Below are 21,857 nucleotides of genomic sequence, written 5' to 3'. Positions count from 1 at the left end.
AAAATACTCATATCCTTAGCTGATGACCAAAGCAATTCCACCAGACAGCTGGGAGTAAGGCAGTGTTATAAATCTCAAACATAAGGAGACAGCCTCAGCAAAGGAGGTTGTGTCCTGTACCTCTTTTCCAGGAAGGACGGTGTGACTAGCCTGTTCCTCAAAATGATCAAACAGCATCTTGACCCCCATAATCATCTCCCTTTCAATAAGATTACTCCAAGAATGCAAGCTTGTTTTATTATTCACCAGAGTCAAAGAGAAGGTCACCCTATCACTTTCTCCATAACTAAAATCATATAATACATTACAAGTCAAATTGAAATTAACTTTGGATTTTCCATACCATCAAGTTGCTCTTTTCAGTGCAGAAAAATGAGAAGTGATTACACTTTGCCTGCTCAAAACCCTGCATTTACCCTGTGCTTAACACTGTCCACATGTCCTGCAAATTTCTCTCAATCAGCATACCTACCTCAGGCTAGAAACCAACTAAGGGAAAATTTTATATATTACTCTATTAGGGCCTTTGATGCTTCATGTGAATCAAGACTAAGAGCATAATAATGCTGAGGACTTAGATTTTAGTACCTCAGGGAAGTCGGCTGAGATAAGTTTATTATTTTCTTCCTTGTCTTCCATCTGCTTTGCCTGTCGGGGCTCTGAAAGAACCTGTGGATCAAAATGAACAATGCAAGAGAAAGTCCACATCTTCGTGCCCTGGTCTCTGCCCTTGTCCCCTTTGTCCATGTTATCCCCACTCAAGTAGCAGAAGGCTCCCAAGGTAGCTGGTCAACCTTCAGTTAGGCATAGGCAGTGGTCGGGTGGTGTGATTAGAACCAGATATCTCATACTCCCGGATATCCACATGGCTCCTGTCCTGGCCTTCTTCATTGCCTAAGTTACATTCTCTGATCACTGTTTAAAAGTGCAATTCAGCCCCTACTCCCTATGCCTTCCTCTACTTAATTTTTCTTCATTTTTCTTACCACTGGATTATTTTTTTTCTTGACTGCCTTCCCCCACTAGCTGCAGGAAGGCAGGGAATTTTGTGCTTTGTTCACTGTCATAACCCACTTCCTAGAAAAGTACCTGGCACACAGTAGGGGCTCAGTAAATAATTGTGGAGTAAATGAATGAATCTTGCTGCCATCTAGTTAGACATCTCACCATAATCCTCTCTACAATGCACCTGACCAGAGATTATATATCATTAGCTCTTAACAGCAAGGAAGAAGAACTATTTCTCGAGATAGCCCATCTCTCTCTTTTTTTTTTTTAATTTTTGGCGGCTGGTTGGTAACAAGGATTGAACCTGGACCTTGGTATTATCAACACCACACTCTAGCCAACTGAGATAAGTGGCCAACCTCATTTCGTTTTCTGTCAGCCCCTTGTGCCCCCTTCGTTCCCCCTTATTTTTTTCTGAAGTTTTTTCCACCCCATTTTTAAAACAGAGCTAATTGTTGAAAATTCCTCTTGCATTGATCCAAAATGTACCTTTTTTTAAAAAAAAAATCTTTATAGGGCCGAGCCCGTGGCGCACTCGGTAGAGTGCTGCGCTGGGAGCGCGGCGACGCTCCCGCCGCGGGTTCGGATCCTATATAGGAATGACCGGTGCACTCACTGGCTGAGTGCCGGTCACGAAAAAACGACAAAAAAATAATAATAATAAATAAAATAAAATTTAAAAAAAAAAAAAAAAAATCTTTATACATAGGGCCTAGTTCTGCCCCCTCGAGTCTCACAGAACAAGTCAAATCTCTCTTGTATGTGATAACCTGTCCATATAATTTGAATATAATAGGATTTGATTTCCAGATCCTTCACAGAACTAGCCCTTCTACAGCGGGTTAATATCTCTCAATTTTTTTTCATCTATATTCTCACCTTTCAAAAGGCCACATCTTTTGCTCTACCTCCCTCTGTGAGTTCCTGCTTCTAGGTCTTTCTTATCAAAGAAGGTACACCCTGAAAATTTGCTGCCATTTTTTTCAGGGTCTATTTACCATAGTCAAAGGTATGATAAGGCCGGCCCATGGCTCACTCGGTAGAGTGCGGTGCTGATAACACCAAGGCCACGGGTTCGGATCCTATATAGGGATGGCCGGTTTGCTCACTGGCTGAGCGTGGTGCTGACAACACCAAGCCAAGGGTTGAGATCCCCTTACCAGTCATCTTTTAAAAAAAAAAAAAAAAAAGGTATGATAAACTGAAGTGAGACCCTCCCCTTCCCCCCAATTAAAAAAGACAAAGCTCAGGATTCCAGTTGTAGGTTCTGCATATTGGGAACTCCTAGAACTTGGAGCAAAAGGAAGAAATTAGTAAGAATCTGCTCATAATAATATTAGAAATAAGCCCTTTGAGAAGTCAATTATCCTAAGAGTAGATTACTAAATTAATTACTATGAAGACATGGAACAATCCCCAGAACCAAAAAAGGTGTTCAAGGATATTCTTGAGACTATAATGTAATGTCATCTTATTAACCGTGGGGCAACATGACTATAGTAAAGATGATTTATGTGGAGGTTATAAAAGGAAATAAAGACCCAACCAGATCCATTCTTACCTGAGAGATCATCAAGGTGTGGGAAGCAGAAAATTCTTCTGGGTTCAGATTGTGGGTGTCTTCATTTTCTCTGGCCTCAGGAGTTCTTACTGGCTTCTCTGGTGGTTCTGGATCAGGACAGGCCTCTAAGGAAGCCCTAGGACTTGGAGTCCCACTCCCCAACAAGGCCCTGGGCCTGGTGGGTGAACCCCCTCCAGAGGTTGGAGGGCTAGAGGGTATGTATCCTGAAGAGGGCCTGGGGCTTGGAGTGGCTCTGGGTGGAGGAGGCCTACTAGGGGGTGCTGACTTCCTCTGGAAAGAGGCTTTCTTTGGTTGCTCAGATCCTTCCCTTGAGGTGTGGGTTCGGAGAACTACTTCTGGGAGAGATGATGAAGGCTGCTCTGAAGGTGTTAGTGCTCTGTCTGGTGTTGGAGGTGGCGAGCAAGGGGAATCTTCCTCCTGGGACTTGCCACCCTCAGGGGTAGGAGAGGGCTCTGCCTGGGCTGTGCCATTGCAGTCTGGTAGGAGCTCTTCTTCCTCAGAAGAGCTTATTTCAGACCCTTCTGCTTCTGTTTCCTCATCTTTTAAGGGCTCTTCTTTGATCTCAGAATTGTCTTCTCCCTGGGCTGCATCAGGTGTCAGCTCTTCAGTTCCTGAGATAGATTCACTCTCACTCTTCAAGGAAAGTGCAGAGGGACTGGTAGGTGAGGGGCTAGAGACTGTTGATGTTCGAATTGGGGGAGAGATGACTAAAGAGCGCCTGCTGCTGCTAACAAAGGAAGGACATTCAGATTCAGAAGACTTAAAAACTGGAAGTAACATAAATATCCAAAAATAAATTATGATGCATGTATTGTAATAATAAAACAGAATAAAGCAATTGAAAATGTTAGAAAGTTTATGTAATTTGCAATAAAAGGGGCTGGATGGTTAGCTCAGTTGGTTAGAGTATGGTGGAGATAACACCAAGGTTCAGGGTTTGATCCCTGTACCAGCCAGCTGCCCCCAAAAAATTTCCAATAACAATTATGATATAAAGTGAAGTGAAAAAAGGGAATGTTATCTATAATATGATCTCAATTATGTAATGTAAAAATATTTAAAGAAAAAGAGACTAAAAAGAAACAGCAAAATATTAACGAATATTTCCTCTGGGGAAAAGATTAATGATTGATACACCATTGATCCACACAGATTCCATATTTGCAAATTCACTTATCTATTTATTTGTACCCCCAAATCAATTCTGGTGGCACTTTCTCAGTCATTTGTGGATATGTACAAATGGTGTAAAATAAGTTGCCTAACATGCAATTTCCCAGCTGAGATCTAACAAGGTAATGATCTGTCTTCTTGTTTCAGCTCTCATACTGTACATAAGTGTCCTTTTCGCCATGTTGTTCAATTTTATGTGCTTTTTGTTGATGATTTTGATATTTAAAATGGCTGAAGTGCTGTCTAAGTGCAAGAAGACTGTAATGTGCCTTACAGAGAAAATATGTGTATTAGGTAAGCTTCATTCAGGCATGAGTTACAGTGCTATTGGTTTTGAGTTCACTACTAATAAATCAACAATTTTTATAAAATAAGGTATCTTTAAACAGAAACACATAAAACAAGGCTATGTATTGGTTGATTGATGAAAATTTTGTGACCAGAGACTCACAGGAACCTAAACCTGCATTTCTCCTAGGAGCAATGGTTCAGTATTAAGTTAGTGGCAACTTCACAGAACATGACTACCACAAATAACATGAATAAACTGTAGCATTTATTGGGTACCTGCTATGTGCTGGATACTGCACTGAGTGCTTCTACAGCCAACATCAGCTTGATTCCTACTTCACCTCAAATGCCTCCCTATATACTCTCCACCCGCTGATTGAGCAACCCAGATGGGGATAGAAGGAAGAGGAGAGAAACTTAGTTTTTGCCCTAGGGGAGTTTCTGATGTGGGATAAGCTGTGTGGCACAAAGTTCTTTCTAGCACTAGCATTCTATGAGTCATTAAGTTTAGAAGACTCAGGATATAGCAAGAAAAAACCAGATTTCCCTACAAGGTTCTGGCACATCTCCGTGTAAATGACTGACAGTTTGGGAAGAATGGATAGTTAGAGAACTCTGGCTTTCAATGTGGGGAAAGAGGAGAAATAAAGAGAAATAGGGCATTAGGAGCAAAAGGAAACTTGTTTAGGAAGTCTACACTGGCCCATTAGTGATTTTTTTTGAGTCTGTAACTAATTTCTAAATGAGTAGTACAAACAACAAGTGTGAGCCTTATTCTTCCTTCAAGTCCCAAGCTCAGTTTCACCACCTCCTTAAAGCTTTCCCTAAACATCCACACGTTGACAATTACTTACCTCTCTGGAATTCCTACTGGTCTCATTAGGCATTAAGTAATGTGCAAGCTTATAACATTCCTGTCTCCTCAGACACATTTTCTATACTTCCAACTTTTGTAAATCACTGTAGGGAAAGGACAAGTTTCCTGTGTCTTTGGATCCCTAACGCTCACCATAAGCCTTGTGCATAGAAGGAGCTTAATAAAACTTCCTACAAAGGCTTCAGAATGAGCAAGCAGTCACATTCTGAGGGACCAGTGAATTGCTTATACTTACCAGTATGAAGGCAAAAGACAACACACAAAAACGTAGAAAAAGCAAGCCATAACAGATTTGGTAAAGATATTTGCAATGCATATAGTTAAAGTATTAGTATCCAGAATGTACCAAAAAACAAACAAATAAGCAAACCAACAAACCAAACAACAACAAAAACCTCAGTTAAATCAATTTTTTAAAAAGGGTTAGCCACCCAATTGAAAAATGGGAGAAAGGGCTGACTGGTTAGCTCAGTTGGTTAGAGCATGGTGCTGATAACACCAAGGTCCAGGATTCAATCCCTGTACCAGCCAGCCACCACCCGCAAAAAAAAAAAGAATAAGAAAAGGGTACATAGGAAAGTCACAGAACAGGACCCTTAAATGGCCAATAATGTGAAAAGATGCTCAAAGTAACTACCAATTGTGGAGCTATGACTAAAAACTGCAGAAAATTCCATTTCATACCCATGTGCTTGGAAGAATTAAGTCTGACAATTTCACATGTAGCAAGAATGCGGAGCCATGAGGGCTCTTATTCACTGCTGGTGGGTTATAAAACAGAACACTCACTTTGGAGAGCAGTTTAGTAATATCTAGCAAGGCTGAAGAAGCTCCAGTGACAGACGCTATGACTCAGCAATTCCACCCTAAAGAAACTCTTGGTAACGTTCACAAGGAGAAATGTAAAACATGTTTATTGAAACATTATTTGTAATAGAAAAAACTGGAAAACAACCCAAATGCTCATTAGCAGGAGCCTTGATAACTACATCGTGATGTAGGCATACAATAGCATCTATACCAGTTATGGAAAGGAAAGAGCAGTGCTAGCAACATGTAACAAGGATACATCTCACAATACTAAGAGAACAAAAGAAGTTGCAGAAGAACACATACAGTGTAAGTCCATTTATATAAAGTTTAAAAACATGCAAAATAACATTTTATATGTGCATGTGTGTGCGAAGTAAAAGTAAAAAGACATATATGGAAGTAATAAATACTAAAGTTAACATAGTGGTTGCCTCTGGTGGGGGCAGGAAGAGAAAGTGAGTGGGGGAGGTACATTGGGAGCTTCAACTATATATTTACAATAGTTGATTTCTTAAATTTGGTGGTAGGTATATGGCTATTTATTGTATTACTCTTTACGCCTTTAGTGATGTCTGAAATATTCAATGAAAAGAAAAATAATTTATATAGGAGCATAGTACAATCAACAAACAACATGATATACATGAATATAAAGGAAAGGCCAGGATTTTGGACTGGAGAAAAGGATGTTGAAAACGTTGACACACAGGACAAGCAAAGCAGAAGAGTTTCAGAAGTTGCTCACCTTGATAGTCCCTTCACCACAAAGACTTTGTTGGAATGTTGCTTCTCCAGTTTGCCCATCACCTCGTAGAGACTGTTGTTCAGCTAGAGCCAGCAAGAAAGAAGGGAATGCTAGCCAAATGAGAATCCAAGACTGGCATATCCCTTCTCTCCTCTCTTTCAGACAGCTTCCCATAATAAAACCTCCTCGTTCAACTCTGATCTGGAATTCCTTCTCATCTCTCTAGCAGTAGCATCCAGGGTCCTGTCCTGCCACTCCTTCTTTCTTGTCTCTCTGTGTCCTAAGTTCTAACTCTTCCATCAGACTGGCAGATCTCTCAAGGGAGAGTCCATAACTGATGTGCAATTTGAGGTTCTAGCTTCTCTCAGGTGATCCAGGGAATAAAACTCATTTTAATATTAACTAGGCAAATCATAATTTAGCCAAAGAAACTGTGGAGAGTAATATGTGTGGCTGTGCGCGAATATAATATTGTAGGAGCAAAGAATCACGAAATCCTAGGACTAGAACATACCCCATTAGGTCAAGTTATATAGCTGCCTGTCACTGACAGAACTGGTCCTATTCAAGACCAACAACCTGAGAAAGTGACTTGTGCTTAAACACTGCCCTCTCTGCTCCCCAGCAACAAGAGAGAGATTTCACAACTTATTTCTCATTTAATTTTTCCTTCCATCGACCTAACCTCCTTCATTCATGGTGAAGCTCAAGTTTGAATGCTCTTATTCAGTTGCTTATGGAGATGGAGAGGGCCCTTTGATAGTGTATATACAAGGGGTCTTCAAAAAGTTCATGGAAAGATTTGTATTATCTTTTAATTGCATTTTTCCACAAACTTTTTCAAGTACCCTCATGTGTGCTTTAATATAGCTCAACACAGTCAATCAAGTGCTATTATTTTATCATGAGATATAAGGCAAAATCTACGGTGCCAATATATTTATTTATTTAAAAAAAATTTTTTTTTAAGATGACCGGTAAGTGGATCTTAACCCTTGACTTGGTGTTGTCAGCACCACACTCTCCCGAGTGAGCCATGGGCCAGCCCCCAATATGGATATTTAAAGAAGTAATATAAATCAGAGCTACCTTCATATTTACTAGAAAAACCCACCTAAGAGTCTCAAATGCAAGATGTTTCTCACCTTGCTCATCTCCCTGTAGAAGACATCCCTCAAGTTGGAAATGTTCTGGAAGATGGTCACATAACAGCCAATACGACTATTAGCAAAGAAAACAAACACATACAGGTAAAGAATAGTAAAGGAGGTCTCTGTTTGAAGTACAAGGTAGGAGTTTAAGCCAAAACCAGCTATCACCAAATCCTCCTCAGAGAAAGGCACAGCCTAGCCTCAGGATGTTCTGGGATCTAGATTCATCAGAGCTGGGCCAGGAGCACACCTGAATCTAAGGAGCAGGAAGGCCAAGGAAGACAATATCAGCCTGACACCAAAGGTTAACAAATATCTGGTTTCATGAAATTATCTGATTAGGGCTCTTGAGGTATTAAAATAGATGTGAAAGTGCTTTGAAGAATTTTTTTTAAAGGGCTGTTTAAGTATAAGGCCATATAATTATAATTATTTTAGTAAGTAGTTAGTTATTCTTTCTCTTTATGTAATAAAGGAATTCTATGGCAGTATGTACATTAATGGGATTCTCCTATATATGAACTGGAAGTTCACATTTAAAGAAACTGTATTAAATTTCAATTCTATTTAAGTTAGCAGTCATATAAGCAATGTTTTAGAATACATGTACTCATTAAAAAGGCTCCACCATACGTAGACTAATTTTAAGTGACAATACAAAATATTCTGACTACAATTGTATTAAAGCATGACTTATACAATGAAAATAGGATACAAATGGAATTTCTGCTCAGATTTCTCTTCCAATATGGAAAATTTAAATCTAAGACACTTTTATCTACTGTGAAGCAAAGACACCTTCATTAAAACAAAGAGTCATCCCACAGTTTACCTTCTATGCAAATCTGGATATTTATGAACCAAGTTTGTTTAATACAATACAAACCTGAGCATGAAAGCAGATACTCCTAGCATGCATGATGACAGCACGTTACTTGCCAAGATCTTTCCTACCTAAGAAGCATCTTGTCTTTAAACCCAGAAAAGCTGGCACGGTAATCTCTGTATTGTAGATGAAGAAATAAAGGTCTAGAGAGTTAAGGTGGCTTGCCTATTATCACACAGGAGGTTAGTGGCAGGGTTGATGCTACATTCCACTGTTGGACCAGTGCTCTTTTCATGAGGTCACATATTTTGGCTGCCAGAGAGCCTGTGCTTACACTGTCCCAGGAGGCCAGCCCTTGGCTGAATCTCAATCATGAACCTGAATCTCAGTCATTACCTGTTATAAAGAACAGGTAGCTCCTCCAGTAGTTCCTGGTTCATATCTTCAAACACAATCTGGGCTTTGTTGAATTCTTCCTCTGCCTACGTGATAAAAGAAACAAGACAATCTCCCTCAATCCTGAACCCAAAGCTAGAGGCTGTCTCCTGTTTCCTCTGCATTTTACCAGAGACTAGGCTTACTTGGAGCCATGCCTATCCTTCCCCAGACCCATGCTTTCCCCAGCCTTAAGACTATGACTGTCCTTACAGCATGAGTGTCAGAGGAAACAGGATTTCCTTCAGGACACTGGATGCTGAATTTACTATTTCCTATATCCACTTTGGCCCAGCCACCTGCTACCACTATGGGGAGAGAGAGCAGGAAGGTTTTACCAGGTTGTTGTTATGTTTTGTTTTTTTACCTTGGTAGTCTTGGCCTCATCTTTCTTCTTGGCATTCTGTACTGCCTCCAGGTGGTGTCGGGCACTGTCATAGTCCACGAGTTTCCGACCCCTCTTGGCAATTCTTTCCTAACCCAGGGTGATAGGATAGGGCACGGATACTCACTCTTTGGTGGCCAGGATGTAGGTAACAGATACCAAGCAGAGAGGCAAGATTCCTGGGTCCTATTACCAAATTTTATTTTCCAACAAGATTTTGTGCCCAAGGAATCTCCCTCACTATCTAGGAAGAATGAGGATTCTCAGGGGGAGATCGAGTAAGGGGATATCCTACGGAGCACATGAAAACCTGAATTAAATTTTAATATTTCCTATGAACCTATTATAAACTGGTTAAGCTTCCAGAAGAAATGGCCTTCAGAATCCCATTAAATTGAAAGTCAGGAGTTTGGGTCTTAGTCCCAAATCTGCCATTCATTCGCCTTGTGGTGTAGGGCAAGGCACATTTCTTTGCAGCGTTAGTAGCCTCATCTGCCCTATACAAGTGTTATTTTAAAGATCAAATGCTGAATATAAAGTGCTTTGAAAACCCTAAAACACAATAAAAATAATAAATTATTATGAGCATTGACAGAAAATCTACTCAATCTCATCCAAACTATAAATTATACCAGGGAGAAGCAAACCATGTCACTGGCCTGTCTTATTCTCTCAATCATAGAATTTAAAAAGATCTTAGCGATTATCTTGTCCAATTTCTTGTATAATACTTAAAACTTCTCTACACTATTCAAGATAAGAAGTAGTTTGACCTCTGCTTAAATAGAGAATAGACAACTCACTATCTCAGAGTGTGTTTCATTTGGGGGAAGCTTAACTATTAGAAGCTTATGTCACTCCCTCTAATTTCTTCTTCTTAATCTAAAATCAGCAGAGTGCTTGACAGAGTAGGTGTTTAAAAAATTTAGTTGAATGAATAAATAAATTCTAATTATGCTTTCTGGAACAGTTTAGAAAGGGCTGAATTCCTCTTTTACCTAACAGACTTTCAAGTATTTGAAGATAACTATTATGACTCCAAGTTTCCTCTTCTATACAATAAACATGTTTACTCCCATCAGCTGTTTCTCACAGCTAAAAGGGATGCCTTGACCTGGATCTAATTCAAAACCAGCCCAAATCTAGCTCACTGAAATCCTAAGTTTAAACATAATATTCACACTACCTCTAAAACTCCATCCTAACCCTCAACTTTAATCCTTCTCCTAACCAACCCAATTTCATTCCTAACCATGGGCTATACCTCTACTTGTAATGTTTAACCTAATATGTCTCTAACCAATATGGGTCACCCACAACCCAACCCTCATTCTGTAAACCAAGTATCTTAACCTCGCCAGAAGGACCTGCCCACTGATAGAGCCCAGGTCACAGGTCCCATGCACCAACCCCCAATGCAGCTGTAGGCCTGCCTGGGCCCCGGAGGGGCCCGCCTACTGACCAAACAGGAGACAAGGCACCCACCACACACTCAACTGTACTGATACAAGAAGAGTCACCAGCAGAGCCTACAAATAGCAGAGGAAGTCTTTCCCCTCATAGCCCACTTCAGAGTAATAGAAGAAACAAGTGTCCTACCAGATGACCAAACATCAATGAAAAAATACTAGAAGTACAAATAAACAAGAAGTATGAAAGCACCAAAGGAATATGGTAATTCTCAAGTACCAGACCCCATAGAGCAGGAAACCCTTGACATGTCTGAAAAGGAATTCTGAGCACTGATATTAAGAGAACTCAAAGAAATAAGAGAAGAATCAATTAGAGAACGCAATGAAACAAGAAAAATATCCAGAGTATGGAGGGGGAAATTTACAAAGAGATTAATACCTTAAAAAAGAATGTAGCAGAACTCCTAGAAATGAAGGATTCACTCAATGAAATAAAAAACAGAACAGAAACCTTGAGCACCAGGCTGGAGCAAACAGAAGAAAGAATTTCAGACCTCAAAGATGGTCTTTCTAAAATAATCCAGGCAGACAAAAAAAAGGAAAAAAGAATTAAGAAAAATGATGAAAATTTAAGAGAGCTAGCAGATAACCTCAAGTGCACAAAAATCCAAATTATGGGTATTCCAGAAGGGGAAGAGAAAGGAAAAGGCATTGAAAACCTATTAAAGGAACTAATAACAGAAAACTTCTCAGGTATAGGGAGAGATGCAGACCTTCAGAGCCTGGATCCCCAAACAGATTCAATCCAAAAAAATCCTCTTCAAGACACATTATATTCAAACTGGCAAAACTCAAAGACATGGAGAGAATTCTAAAAGCAGCAAAAGAAAAGCATCAAAAAAGTCATCTATAAGGGAGCTCCCACCAGACTAACAGCAGACTTCTCAACTGAAACCTTACAGGCCAGAAGAAAACAGGATGATATATTCAAAATACTAAAAGAAAAAAACTGCCAGCCAAAAATTCTATACCCAGCAAGGTTATCCTTCAGAAATGAGGAGAAATAGAGTATTTCCAAGACAAACAAAAATTATGGGAGTTCACTACCACACAACCAGCCTTGCAAGAAATTCTCAAAGGAGTCCTGCATCTGGAATCTGAAAAACGATAATCACTGTCACAGATTTATGAGAAAGAGCAAAACCCACCATTAAAACCAAAATTCAAATGAGGAAAAGAAAGAAGCTAAATCATGTCACCTCAAAAATCCAACTAACATTGGAGAGGAAAAATAAAAGGGGAAGAAAGAAACAAATGATATTTAAAACACCTAAACAAAAAGCAATATAATGACAGGAGTAAAGCAATATTTATCAATAACAACCCTAAATGTAAATGGACTAAACTCCCCATTCAAAAGACACAGACCGGGGGCTGGCACTGTGGCTCACTCAGGTGAGTGCGGCGCTGGGAGCGCCGAGGCTGCAGGTTCAGATCCTATATAGGGATGGCTGGTGTGCTCATTGGCTGAGCGTGGTGCAGACCACACCGTGCCGAGGGCTGCGATCCCCTTACCGGTCAAAAAACAAACAAACAAAAGACAAAGACTGACTGACTGGATGAAAAAGCTAGACTCAACTATATACACTGTCTTCAAGAGACCAACCTCACCTATAAAGACACACACAGACTAAAAGTAAAGGGATGGAAAAAGATATACCATGCAAACGGAAATGCAAAATGAGCAGGAGTAGATATTCTTATATTGGATAAAATAGACTTCAAACCAAAAACCATAAAAAGAGACAGAAAAGGCCATTATATAATGATAAAGGTATCTATCCAGTTAGAAGACATAACAATCACAAATATGTATGCACCCAACACTGGAGCACCCAGATATGTAAAGCAAATACTCTTAGACCTAAAAAAAGAGATAGACACTAATATGACAATAGTGGGTGACCTGAACAGCCCTCTCTCAGCATTGGACAGATCTTCTAGGCAACAAATCAACAAAGAAACACAGGATTTAAATACACCTTAGACCACTGGACCTGGCAGACATCTACGAAACATTTCATCCAACAACTACAGAATACACATTCTCCTTGTCAGCACATGGAACATTCTCCAGGACAGACCACATTTTAGATCACAAATCAAGTTTCAGCAAATTTTTTTTTTTTTTTAAAAGATGACCGGTAAGGGGATCCCAACCCTTGACTTGGTGTTGTCAGCACCACGCTCAGCCAGTGAGCGAACCGGCCATCCGTATATGGGATCCGAACCCGGGGCCTTGGTGTTATCAGCACCGCACTCTCCCGAGTGAGCCACGGGCCGGCCCTCAGCAAATTTTTAAAAACTGAAATCATTCCAAGTATCTTTTCAGACCACAGGTTAAAACTGGAAATCAATAACAAGCAAAATTCTGGAAACTACTCAAGTACACAGAAACTAAACAACAGATCACTGAATGACTTATGCGTCCAAGAAGAAATTAAATAGGAAATCAAAAAATTTCTTGAAACTAACTAAAATAAAGATACATCATACCAAAACCTGTGAGATACTGCAAAAGCAGTACTAAGAGGAAAGTGTATTGCAATAAATGCTTACATCAAAAAAACAAGAAAACTTCAAATAAATGACCTAACACGACACCTCAAACTACTAGAAAAACAACAAGCCAATCCTAAAAGTAGTAGACAGAAAGAAATAATTAAGATCAGGGAAAAAACTAAATGAAATAGAGACCCAAAAAACAACACAAAAGATCAATGAAACAAAAAGTTGGTTTTTTGAGAAGATAAATAAAATTGACAAACCATTAGCTAGGTTAACAAAAAGAAAGGAGAGAGAGGACCCAAATAACAAAAATTAGAAATGAAAAGGGAGACATTACAACCGATACCACAGAAATACGAAGAATCATTAGAGATTATTATGAACAACTGTACACCAACAAATATGAAAACCTGGAAGAAATGGATAGATTACTGGACACATACAAACTACCAAGACTGGACCAGAAGAAACAAAGAACCTGAACAGACCAGTAACAAGCAATGAGATTGAAGCAGTAATCAGCAATCTTCCAACAAAGAAAAACCCAGGACCAGATGACTTTAGAGCTGAACTGTTATCGAAACTTTAAAGAAGAATTAACACCATTTCTCTTCAAACTTTTCTAAAAAATGAAAACAGAAGCCATTCTCCCAAACTCATTCTATGAGGGCAGCATCACCCTGATACCAAAATCAGATAAAGATACAACAAAAAAAGAAAATTACAGGCCAATATCCTTGATGAACATAGATGCAAAAATCCTCAACAAAATATGAGCAATCAGAATACAACAACACACCAAAAAAAATTATACACCATGATCAAGTGGGATTCATCCCAGGGATGCAAAGATGGTTCAACGTATACAAGTCATTAAATGTGATATACCACATCAACAAAATCAAGGACAAAAACCATATAATTATCTCAATAGATGCAGAAAAAGCATTTGAGAAAATTCAACATCCTTCATGATAAAGACTCTCAGCAAATTAGGTATAGAAGGAGATTATCTCAACACAATAAAAGCTATTTATGACAAACCAATCGTCAATATGCTTTTCCCTTAAGAACAGGAACAAGACAAGGGATGCCCACTCACCACTCCTATTTAACATAGTAATGGAAGTACTAGCCAGAGCAATCAGGCAAGAGAAAGAAATAAAGGACATCCAGATTGGAAAGGAGGAAGTCAAACTGTTCTTGTTTGCAGATGACATGATCTTATATATAGAAAAACCTATAGACTCTACCAAAAAACTCTTAGAGCTGATTAACAATTTCAGTAATGTTGCAATATACAAAATCAACACCTAGAAATCAGCATTTTTATACTCAAGTAACGAACTAGAAGAAAAAGAAATCAAGAAAGCAAGCCCATTTATAATAGTTGCCAAAAAAATAAAATACCTAGGAATCAATTTAATCAAGGAGGTAAAAGATCTCTACAAAGAGAACTACCAAACACTACTGAAAGAAATTAAAGAGGACACAAAAGGGTGGAAAGACATACCATGCTCTTGGATGGGAAGAATTAACATCATGAAATGTCCATTCTACCCAAAGCAATCTATACATTCAATGTGATCTCCATGAAAATACCAATGACATTCTTCACAGAAATAGAAAAAGGAATCCTAACATTCATATGGAACAACAAAAAACCCAGAATAGTCAAAGCAATCCTGAGCAAAAAAAATAAAGCTGGAGGCATAACACTACCTGACTTCAAATTACAATACAAAGCTGTTCTAACCAAAACAGCATGGTACTGGCATAAAAACAGACACTCGGATCAATGGAACAGAATAGAAAACCCAGGAATCAACCCACATACTTACAGCCAACTGTTCTTTGACAAAGGCAACTGAAACCATAAAATTACATAGGTAAACATAGGGGAAACACTCCAGGAAGTAGGACTGGGCGAAGACTTTATGAATAAGACCTCAAAAGCACAAGCAACAAAGAAAAAATAAATGGGATTATATCAAATTAAAAAGCTTCTGCACAGCAAAGGAAACAATCAACAGAGTGGAAAGACATCCTATGGAATGGGAGAAGATATCTGTAAGCTATACATCCTACAAGGGATTAATACCCAGAATATATAAAGAACTCAAGAGACTATAGAGTAAAAAAATAAATCACCCAAATAGAAAATGGGCAAAGGAGATAGATAGACATTTTTCAAAGAAAGACATACAGATGGCCAACAGGCACATGAAAAAATGCTCAGCATCACTAGTCATAAGAGAAATGCAAATCAAAACCACATTGAGATAGCATCTCACCCCAGTTAGACTGGCCATTATTAAAAAGACCAAGAATAACAAATGCCAGCGAGGATGCAGGGAAAGGGAAACTCTTCTACACTGTTGGTGGGACTGTAAATTAGAACAGCCATTATAGAAAACAGTATGGAGGTTCCTCAAACAACTACAGATAGAACTACCATACGATTTGGCAATCCCACTACTGGGTATATATCCAAAGGGATGGAAATCATCATGTCAAAGGGATACCTCCAGTCCCATGTTCTCTGTAGCTCTATTTACAATAGCCAAATTATGGAACCAACCTAAGTGTCCATCAACAGAGGACTGAATAAGGAAAATGTGGTGTATATACACAATGGAATACTACCCAGACATAAAAAAGAATGAAATACTTCCATTTGCAACAACATGGATGAGTCTGGAGAAAATTATGTGAAGTGAAATAAGCCAGACAAAGAAAGAGAAATACCACGTGTTCTCACGCATAACTGGGAGGCAGGGAGGGAGGGAGGAAGGAAGGACAGACCACAATACGTTACATAGGTTACTTATGGAAGGGAGAGAACAAACCTAAGGATACTAGAGATGGGGGAAGGAAGGAGGGGGGTTTGGGGAGTGATAGGTTGGGTAAAGGGCACAAAGAAAAACCACGATTTATAATATTGAATATGCTAATAATAAATAAGAAAAAAATTTTTTAAGTACCTTAACCTCACTGAACTGGGTTACATAGTTTTCCATGGTCCTCAAAACCTGGTCAGCCAGTTTCTCTTCATAGTCTTCCCAAAGGAGATCATTATTCTGTGGGATAGAAGCAGACGCTGGTGAGGGCTCTATGTCTCAACAACTGCCTACCAGGAAAATACCCAAATTCTCTTTGAAACAAACTTCTTTTTTGTAGCACTGTATTTAGAATATCATGTTGGATTCTGGAGAAGACTCAGAGAAAAAAACAAACTGCCCCTGCTCCACAGAACCGCCCTATACAATCAATGTACATACAGACAGACTGTACAATCAGGGATTAAGAACAGGTATATGTGGTAAGAATCCTGGACTCTAGAGCTTAAAGAATAGGGAAGTTTGGAAGTAAACAACTGCTTGAGGTAGTTTTCAAAAATAACCAGTCTTCAGGAGGTAAAACTTCTCTAAGCTTTTAAAGACAGGGAGAGTGTCAAAACCAGCAGAACCCACAGATTAGGGCAAACTTGTTTTTACCTTAATAGCTGTAGCTTCTTCCTACCACTCAGTGATTGAGGCTATACAAATGGACAATGTAAGCTGGCTCCTTTATTTTCCTACTTTCTCAGATGGAGAAGCTAAGCTGAGGTTAAGAACAGGAATAAGTGCTGAAGAGTTGCTGTAAAGCGCAAGCTGTACTTACCCCTACAATGGCCTTCAGCTCCTCATGACCGTCCCACTCGCCGCTGTAGATCTCCTGCAGGGTTTCTGAGACTCTCTTTGAACTTTCATGCATCACTGAAAGTAGAGAACTCAGTCCCACCATAAAGTTTCCCAAAAAGCAGTCTGGTATAATTACATGGGTAACCTATCAGTGAGTCCAATTCAGAAGGACAAACTCAAAAGATGCAGGTTATCAGTGAGGGTGGCTGGATGGGGCTGGGATAGGTAAAGTCCGTCTTCCTAGGCCAATGATGTTCCAGGAATCAAGGGCAGACAAGTGACAAAAAAACCTGGGTATGGCTGTTTTTTTCTGCCAACAGACCTCTCAATAGCTGCATAAATGCCCTCTGAATTCTCCTGTGCTGCAATACCCACCTTTGACTGCACTAAGGAAGTTCTTCAGGTCCTTGTATAGCTTGTGGCCTTCTGCCTGAAAGAGAAAAGTGCCTTTGGTGATTAAAGTGATACATCTCAAAAGATACTCCAGGCCAAAGTCAAAAAGTAGGTTAAAAGCAGAAATCACTCCTGGAATTTCTTCACATATTTCAATTGTTGTAAATTAGCCTTTACTCTCTTTACTGACAAGTTGTAGGTTGTCTCTTTTGGGTCAATTTTTAAGTTGGGGGATTGCTAGAGCTCCCATTGTATTAGCATGTCTTCCTCTGTTTGTTCTCCTTCTAGGGAACAAGAGCCTATACCCAAGTTCCCGTGTTGAAATTCAGGTGTCCTCTCTGTGCCACTGTCTATATGATTTTCTGGCTCACACCCTCCTCTCTGGGTAGATAAACTGCTACCATCTTCTGCAGACATCAGTCCCTTTTCCTTCTCTGAACCCTCACACAGACATTCCTCTCTTCCTTTTCTTTACCCTCACTTTACCCTTCCCTTCCATCAGTCACCTGCTTTACATTTCTCCTCCAGGGAGCCTCATCATTGAATCACTTCCTGTTCCAACTCCAATGTCTTCATTTACACCTTTGTCTATCTCTGCTTCTATCTTTGCTCCTACATCTGAATTTTCATTTTTTTAGGCTAGGAACTCCCAAGTGCAGACTAGGTCTCCTCCTCCCTCTAAAAGAGAAAGGGAAGAAAGAGCGAAAGGTATCATTTAGAGTTAGGAGTTCCAATCTCAACCTGATAGATAAACTGCTTTTACTGTAACTCTGACAGACAAATGTTCATTTAGCCTCTGCTTCTTAAATACCTCCAGGAACCAGAAACTCCACAACCTCTTGCCTGAGACAGCACTGCTTCATTCATAAATGTGTCTGTTAGAACTTTTGTCCACGAGTCTTAGGTTGGCCTTCTGTACCCACAGAGTAGATCTAATTTCTCTTCCACACATTTGGAGACAACTTTCATGTGCCCTCACCAAGTCTTCTTTTTCATAGGTTTCCTCAGTTGTTCCTTATGGTGGTGTTTAAAGCCCCTTCCCATTCTGGTCTCTTTCCTACGTGTGAACTCCAGTTTCTAGAAGTTGGGTGGGAAGGAAGTTTAAGGCCAGATGATTGGCATTTTGGAGCCTGACTTCAGGAATGGGGACTGGACTGAGAGGTATAGCCCACTTCAAGGGTTCTCCACAGGGCCAGTCTACAAGTCAGAACAGACCAGTTTAGCTGATGAAGTATTTGAAAGCCAAGATGCATTATTCAGTATACCATAAAATACTTGTCTTGAACTTGCTCATTTGTTATTTGCTATGTTCATTTTCAGATAGGCTATTAAACATACTAAAAGTATAAACAAAATTTATGGGAGAAAAAAATGAAAATTTCATCTAATGATGAACTTTTTTCCCATGGAAATCTTTGGGAAAAGATCACTACTACTTAATTTTAGTGCAGAAAATCTAGGTCTGCTTGGTGAAATAAACAGAAATTATGGGACTAATTATTTCATCCATCTTCTTGCCTCCAGAGCTCACTTCTAAGCCAGTCCAAACTTTTGATCATACTTCAGGTTAAAAGTCCTTCTCAGGGGACTGAATGCCAGGTTGAAGTGACATGAGGACACAGAGAGTCTCGAAGGTGGCTAAGGGATTGTCAGAGAAGTACTGGGGTTCTGCAGTGTGTCATAGTAAATGAGGATCAAGAGAACATCAGAGAAATGATTAAGGAAGGGTTGGATGCTACAGAGAGATTACAATGCAGGGAGAATAGGTAAAAGTTAACTTGGTAACTGGAGGTCATTGGTAAACTTGAGAAAGCACTTTCAGTAGCACGAGGGAGACAGATGCAGTCAGTTAACAAAATTCAGAAACACTCAGCACTCACCAGGAAGGAGGTACTTCCTCCTTGTTTTCTCATTCACAGAAAAAAGTTTAGATAGTCTAAGATGTTAAATGCACACAATATAATTGAAACAGATAAGGTAGGTATAAGATTGAGAGTTTTGAAAACATGATAATCAAGGTTTTGAAAGAATTTGGAGGATTATAAAAATTAACAAGAATTTCAAATTATTTTTTGAAAGAAAATATCTACTCAACTTTTTACTTCACCATGAAAATTTGATTTCAAAAATACATATGTGAATAATAAAAGCTGTTAAACTATCTTGTGTAATTTCTACAAATGAAATTCTTAATTTTTTCCCCTTAGATTTGATATGGCCTGGAAAATCAGATCAGTAACCAAGGCTACTATGTGTGACTGGGCACTGTCCAAAATCAGGGGGAACTATTTATTTCTTCCATTATGCTCTTGCTCTTTCCTTTGAGGAGATAGCTGTGGGGCGAGGATGGGGGAGGGTGGGACAGCACTGGGTGTCATCTTATTTCTCTTATCTGTCTGTCCTCCCCTGAAATGTCTCTAGCCTGAATAATCCCAGCATCTTTCTTCTCCTTTCCTGACAGATGTGACTCTCTCAGTCTTAGGTTCTCACTTGCCTGGGAGTCAAGAAATGTGGCTTTACCACTTACTAGCAAGTTATTCCACTTCAGTTTCCTCATCTATCAATGTAGGATAAGGCCATTTCTAGCTCTAAATCTATGATTTTATCACTTATCCTCTCTGAATCCTTGCCAAATTCTTGGCATTGCCATGAAGAGTCTGAGTCAGTCCTTCCCACCCCTTCTACAAATAGTCCCAGCCCCTCAGTTAATGAGCCACTTACTCTGGAAGCTTGTCCTAAGCACTCAGGTAGGCAGGGCTGGTCCTAAGAGCCTGGGGTACTGAGGATGGAGAAGGGGCTTACTCAGCAAAGCAAGTATAAATAGCATGACCAAACCCTGAGCAAGTGCTGAAGGTGCTTGATTTAATAGAGATCCAGGAGGGAAAGATGAAGCTAGATTTGATTTTTAAAGCAATGAATTAGAAGCAACTGTCACTCCCAGAAATAAGAGATTATAGTGCTGCTTGAAAATAATTCTTTCTAGGGCCAGCCCGTGGCTCACTTGGTAGAGTGCAGTGCTGATAACACCAAGGCCGCGGGTTCGGATCCTATATAGGGATGGCCGGTTTGCTCACTGGCTGAGTGTGGTGCTGACAACACCAAGCCAAGGGTTGAGATCCCCTTACCGGTCATCTGTTTTTAAAAAAGAAAAAAAGAAAATAATTCTTTCTAAGTAATATATTTGGACGAGAAGGAAAGGGAGAAGCAAGCAAAACCTCAAGGAAAAATTACCTATGGAAACTTGATCAAGATTAAGGCTAGTGGAAAGACCTTGAAACCAGACTGGGAAGTTTGGGAGTAATAGAAAAAATAATTAATAAAAAATATACCTACAAACTGACTGAGGGTGAGGGATAGGGCACATTATCAACTGGCACAACTTCTGGAGCGCTTCACTTTCAATCTCCCTGACCTTGACCTTTTTTACCTGTTTGTTTTAGCCATCCCAGGTTCAGCCTCATACTTAGCTTTATTGTCACTCTCTTCCTCCTTAAACTGTGAAAGCCTTGAGGGCAGGCATGTGCCCCATTCATGTTGAAGTCCCAGTATCTAGCACAGTGCCTGGCATTTAGCAGGCACTCATGAAATATTTGTTAAATGAACTTATCAAGAGAAGATAAGCAATTTTTTTTTTGGCAGCTGGCTAGTACAGGGATCAAACCTTGGACCTTGGTGTTACCAGCACCACACTAACCAACTGAGCTAACTGGCCAGCCCCTCAAGCATGTTCAATCACCAGTTACTACACTATACTTCTCTCAGTCAGGAAGTTTTTCCTTATTCCCAACCTAAATTCCTTTCAATTCTCAAATATATTTTCCCCCTTCAAATGATTTTTAGATGGGGGGCTTGCATAGGGAATGCTGAAGGGATTGTCCCATCTGATCCTTTATTCTCCTTTACAGTCCTTCCTTCATCTCTTACCATTTCTACCCACACATCTGCTCTCAGAAAGAGGACTGAGGGACAGAATGGGCCAAGAGTCAGTGGCCTTTCGAAGTGGGGGTGTCATCTTACTGTTTCCTCTTCTGTTTATGCTGTAGTTGGAAACAGAACAGTAACTAGAGTTGAGAAGAGGCCCAGGGAGGCCTCCTAGTGAGGTACAGTGAAAAAAAGCACAGGGTTTAAGTTTGAATCCTAGCTCTGCAACTCAGATGCTATGTTACCTTGATTAAATTACTTCCCTCTCAATCAAATCCTATTTGCCCTGAAAGGAGTTGGACTAAATCAGTGGTTGCTTAATGTTGTTTTCAGACTAGCTGCTACGTCATAATTACCTAGAAAGCTTAATATAAAACACAGATCCCATAGTAACCTATGATGTTGATATCACAAAAAAAGGGGAGACAATCAGACATTATGTGCCTCCTGATGGAAGAATACAATAATAGCTATGAAGTATTCTTGTCACCAAAACAAAAAACGAAAACCTGAATCTCATCAAACCTCTAAATCTATCAACTTACAGGAAATACAGGAGACAGGAACATTTTAAACAATATCATGGGGATTTGA

The 21,857-nt window shown here is 39.6% G+C and overlaps 1 protein-coding gene across 1 annotated transcript in view; it reads right to left on the bottom strand.

Moving 5' to 3' along the window:
- Positions 1-21,857, bottom strand: part of BIN2 (bridging integrator 2) — a 38,654-nt gene that overhangs the window by 7,393 nt on the left and 9,404 nt on the right. The window contains exons 3-11 of the mRNA XM_063115684.1: positions 17,325-17,379; positions 16,930-17,024; positions 16,251-16,346; positions 9,269-9,376; positions 8,863-8,948; positions 7,635-7,710; positions 6,490-6,572; positions 2,570-3,317; positions 589-669 (exon numbers count right to left, since the gene is read on the bottom strand). Coding sequence (XP_062971754.1) covers positions 589-669; positions 2,570-3,317; positions 6,490-6,572; positions 7,635-7,710; positions 8,863-8,948; positions 9,269-9,376; positions 16,251-16,346; positions 16,930-17,024; positions 17,325-17,379 — 1,428 coding nt within the window. The remainder of the gene's footprint in view (positions 1-588; positions 670-2,569; positions 3,318-6,489; positions 6,573-7,634; positions 7,711-8,862; positions 8,949-9,268; positions 9,377-16,250; positions 16,347-16,929; positions 17,025-17,324; positions 17,380-21,857) is intronic.

The sequence above is a fragment of the Cynocephalus volans genome, chromosome 12 (assembly GCF_027409185.1).
Source record: "Cynocephalus volans isolate mCynVol1 chromosome 12, mCynVol1.pri, whole genome shotgun sequence".
Classification (NCBI taxonomy): Eukaryota; Metazoa; Chordata; class Mammalia; order Dermoptera; family Cynocephalidae; genus Cynocephalus; species Cynocephalus volans.
This window is presented reverse-complemented; position numbering and strand designations above follow the sequence as displayed.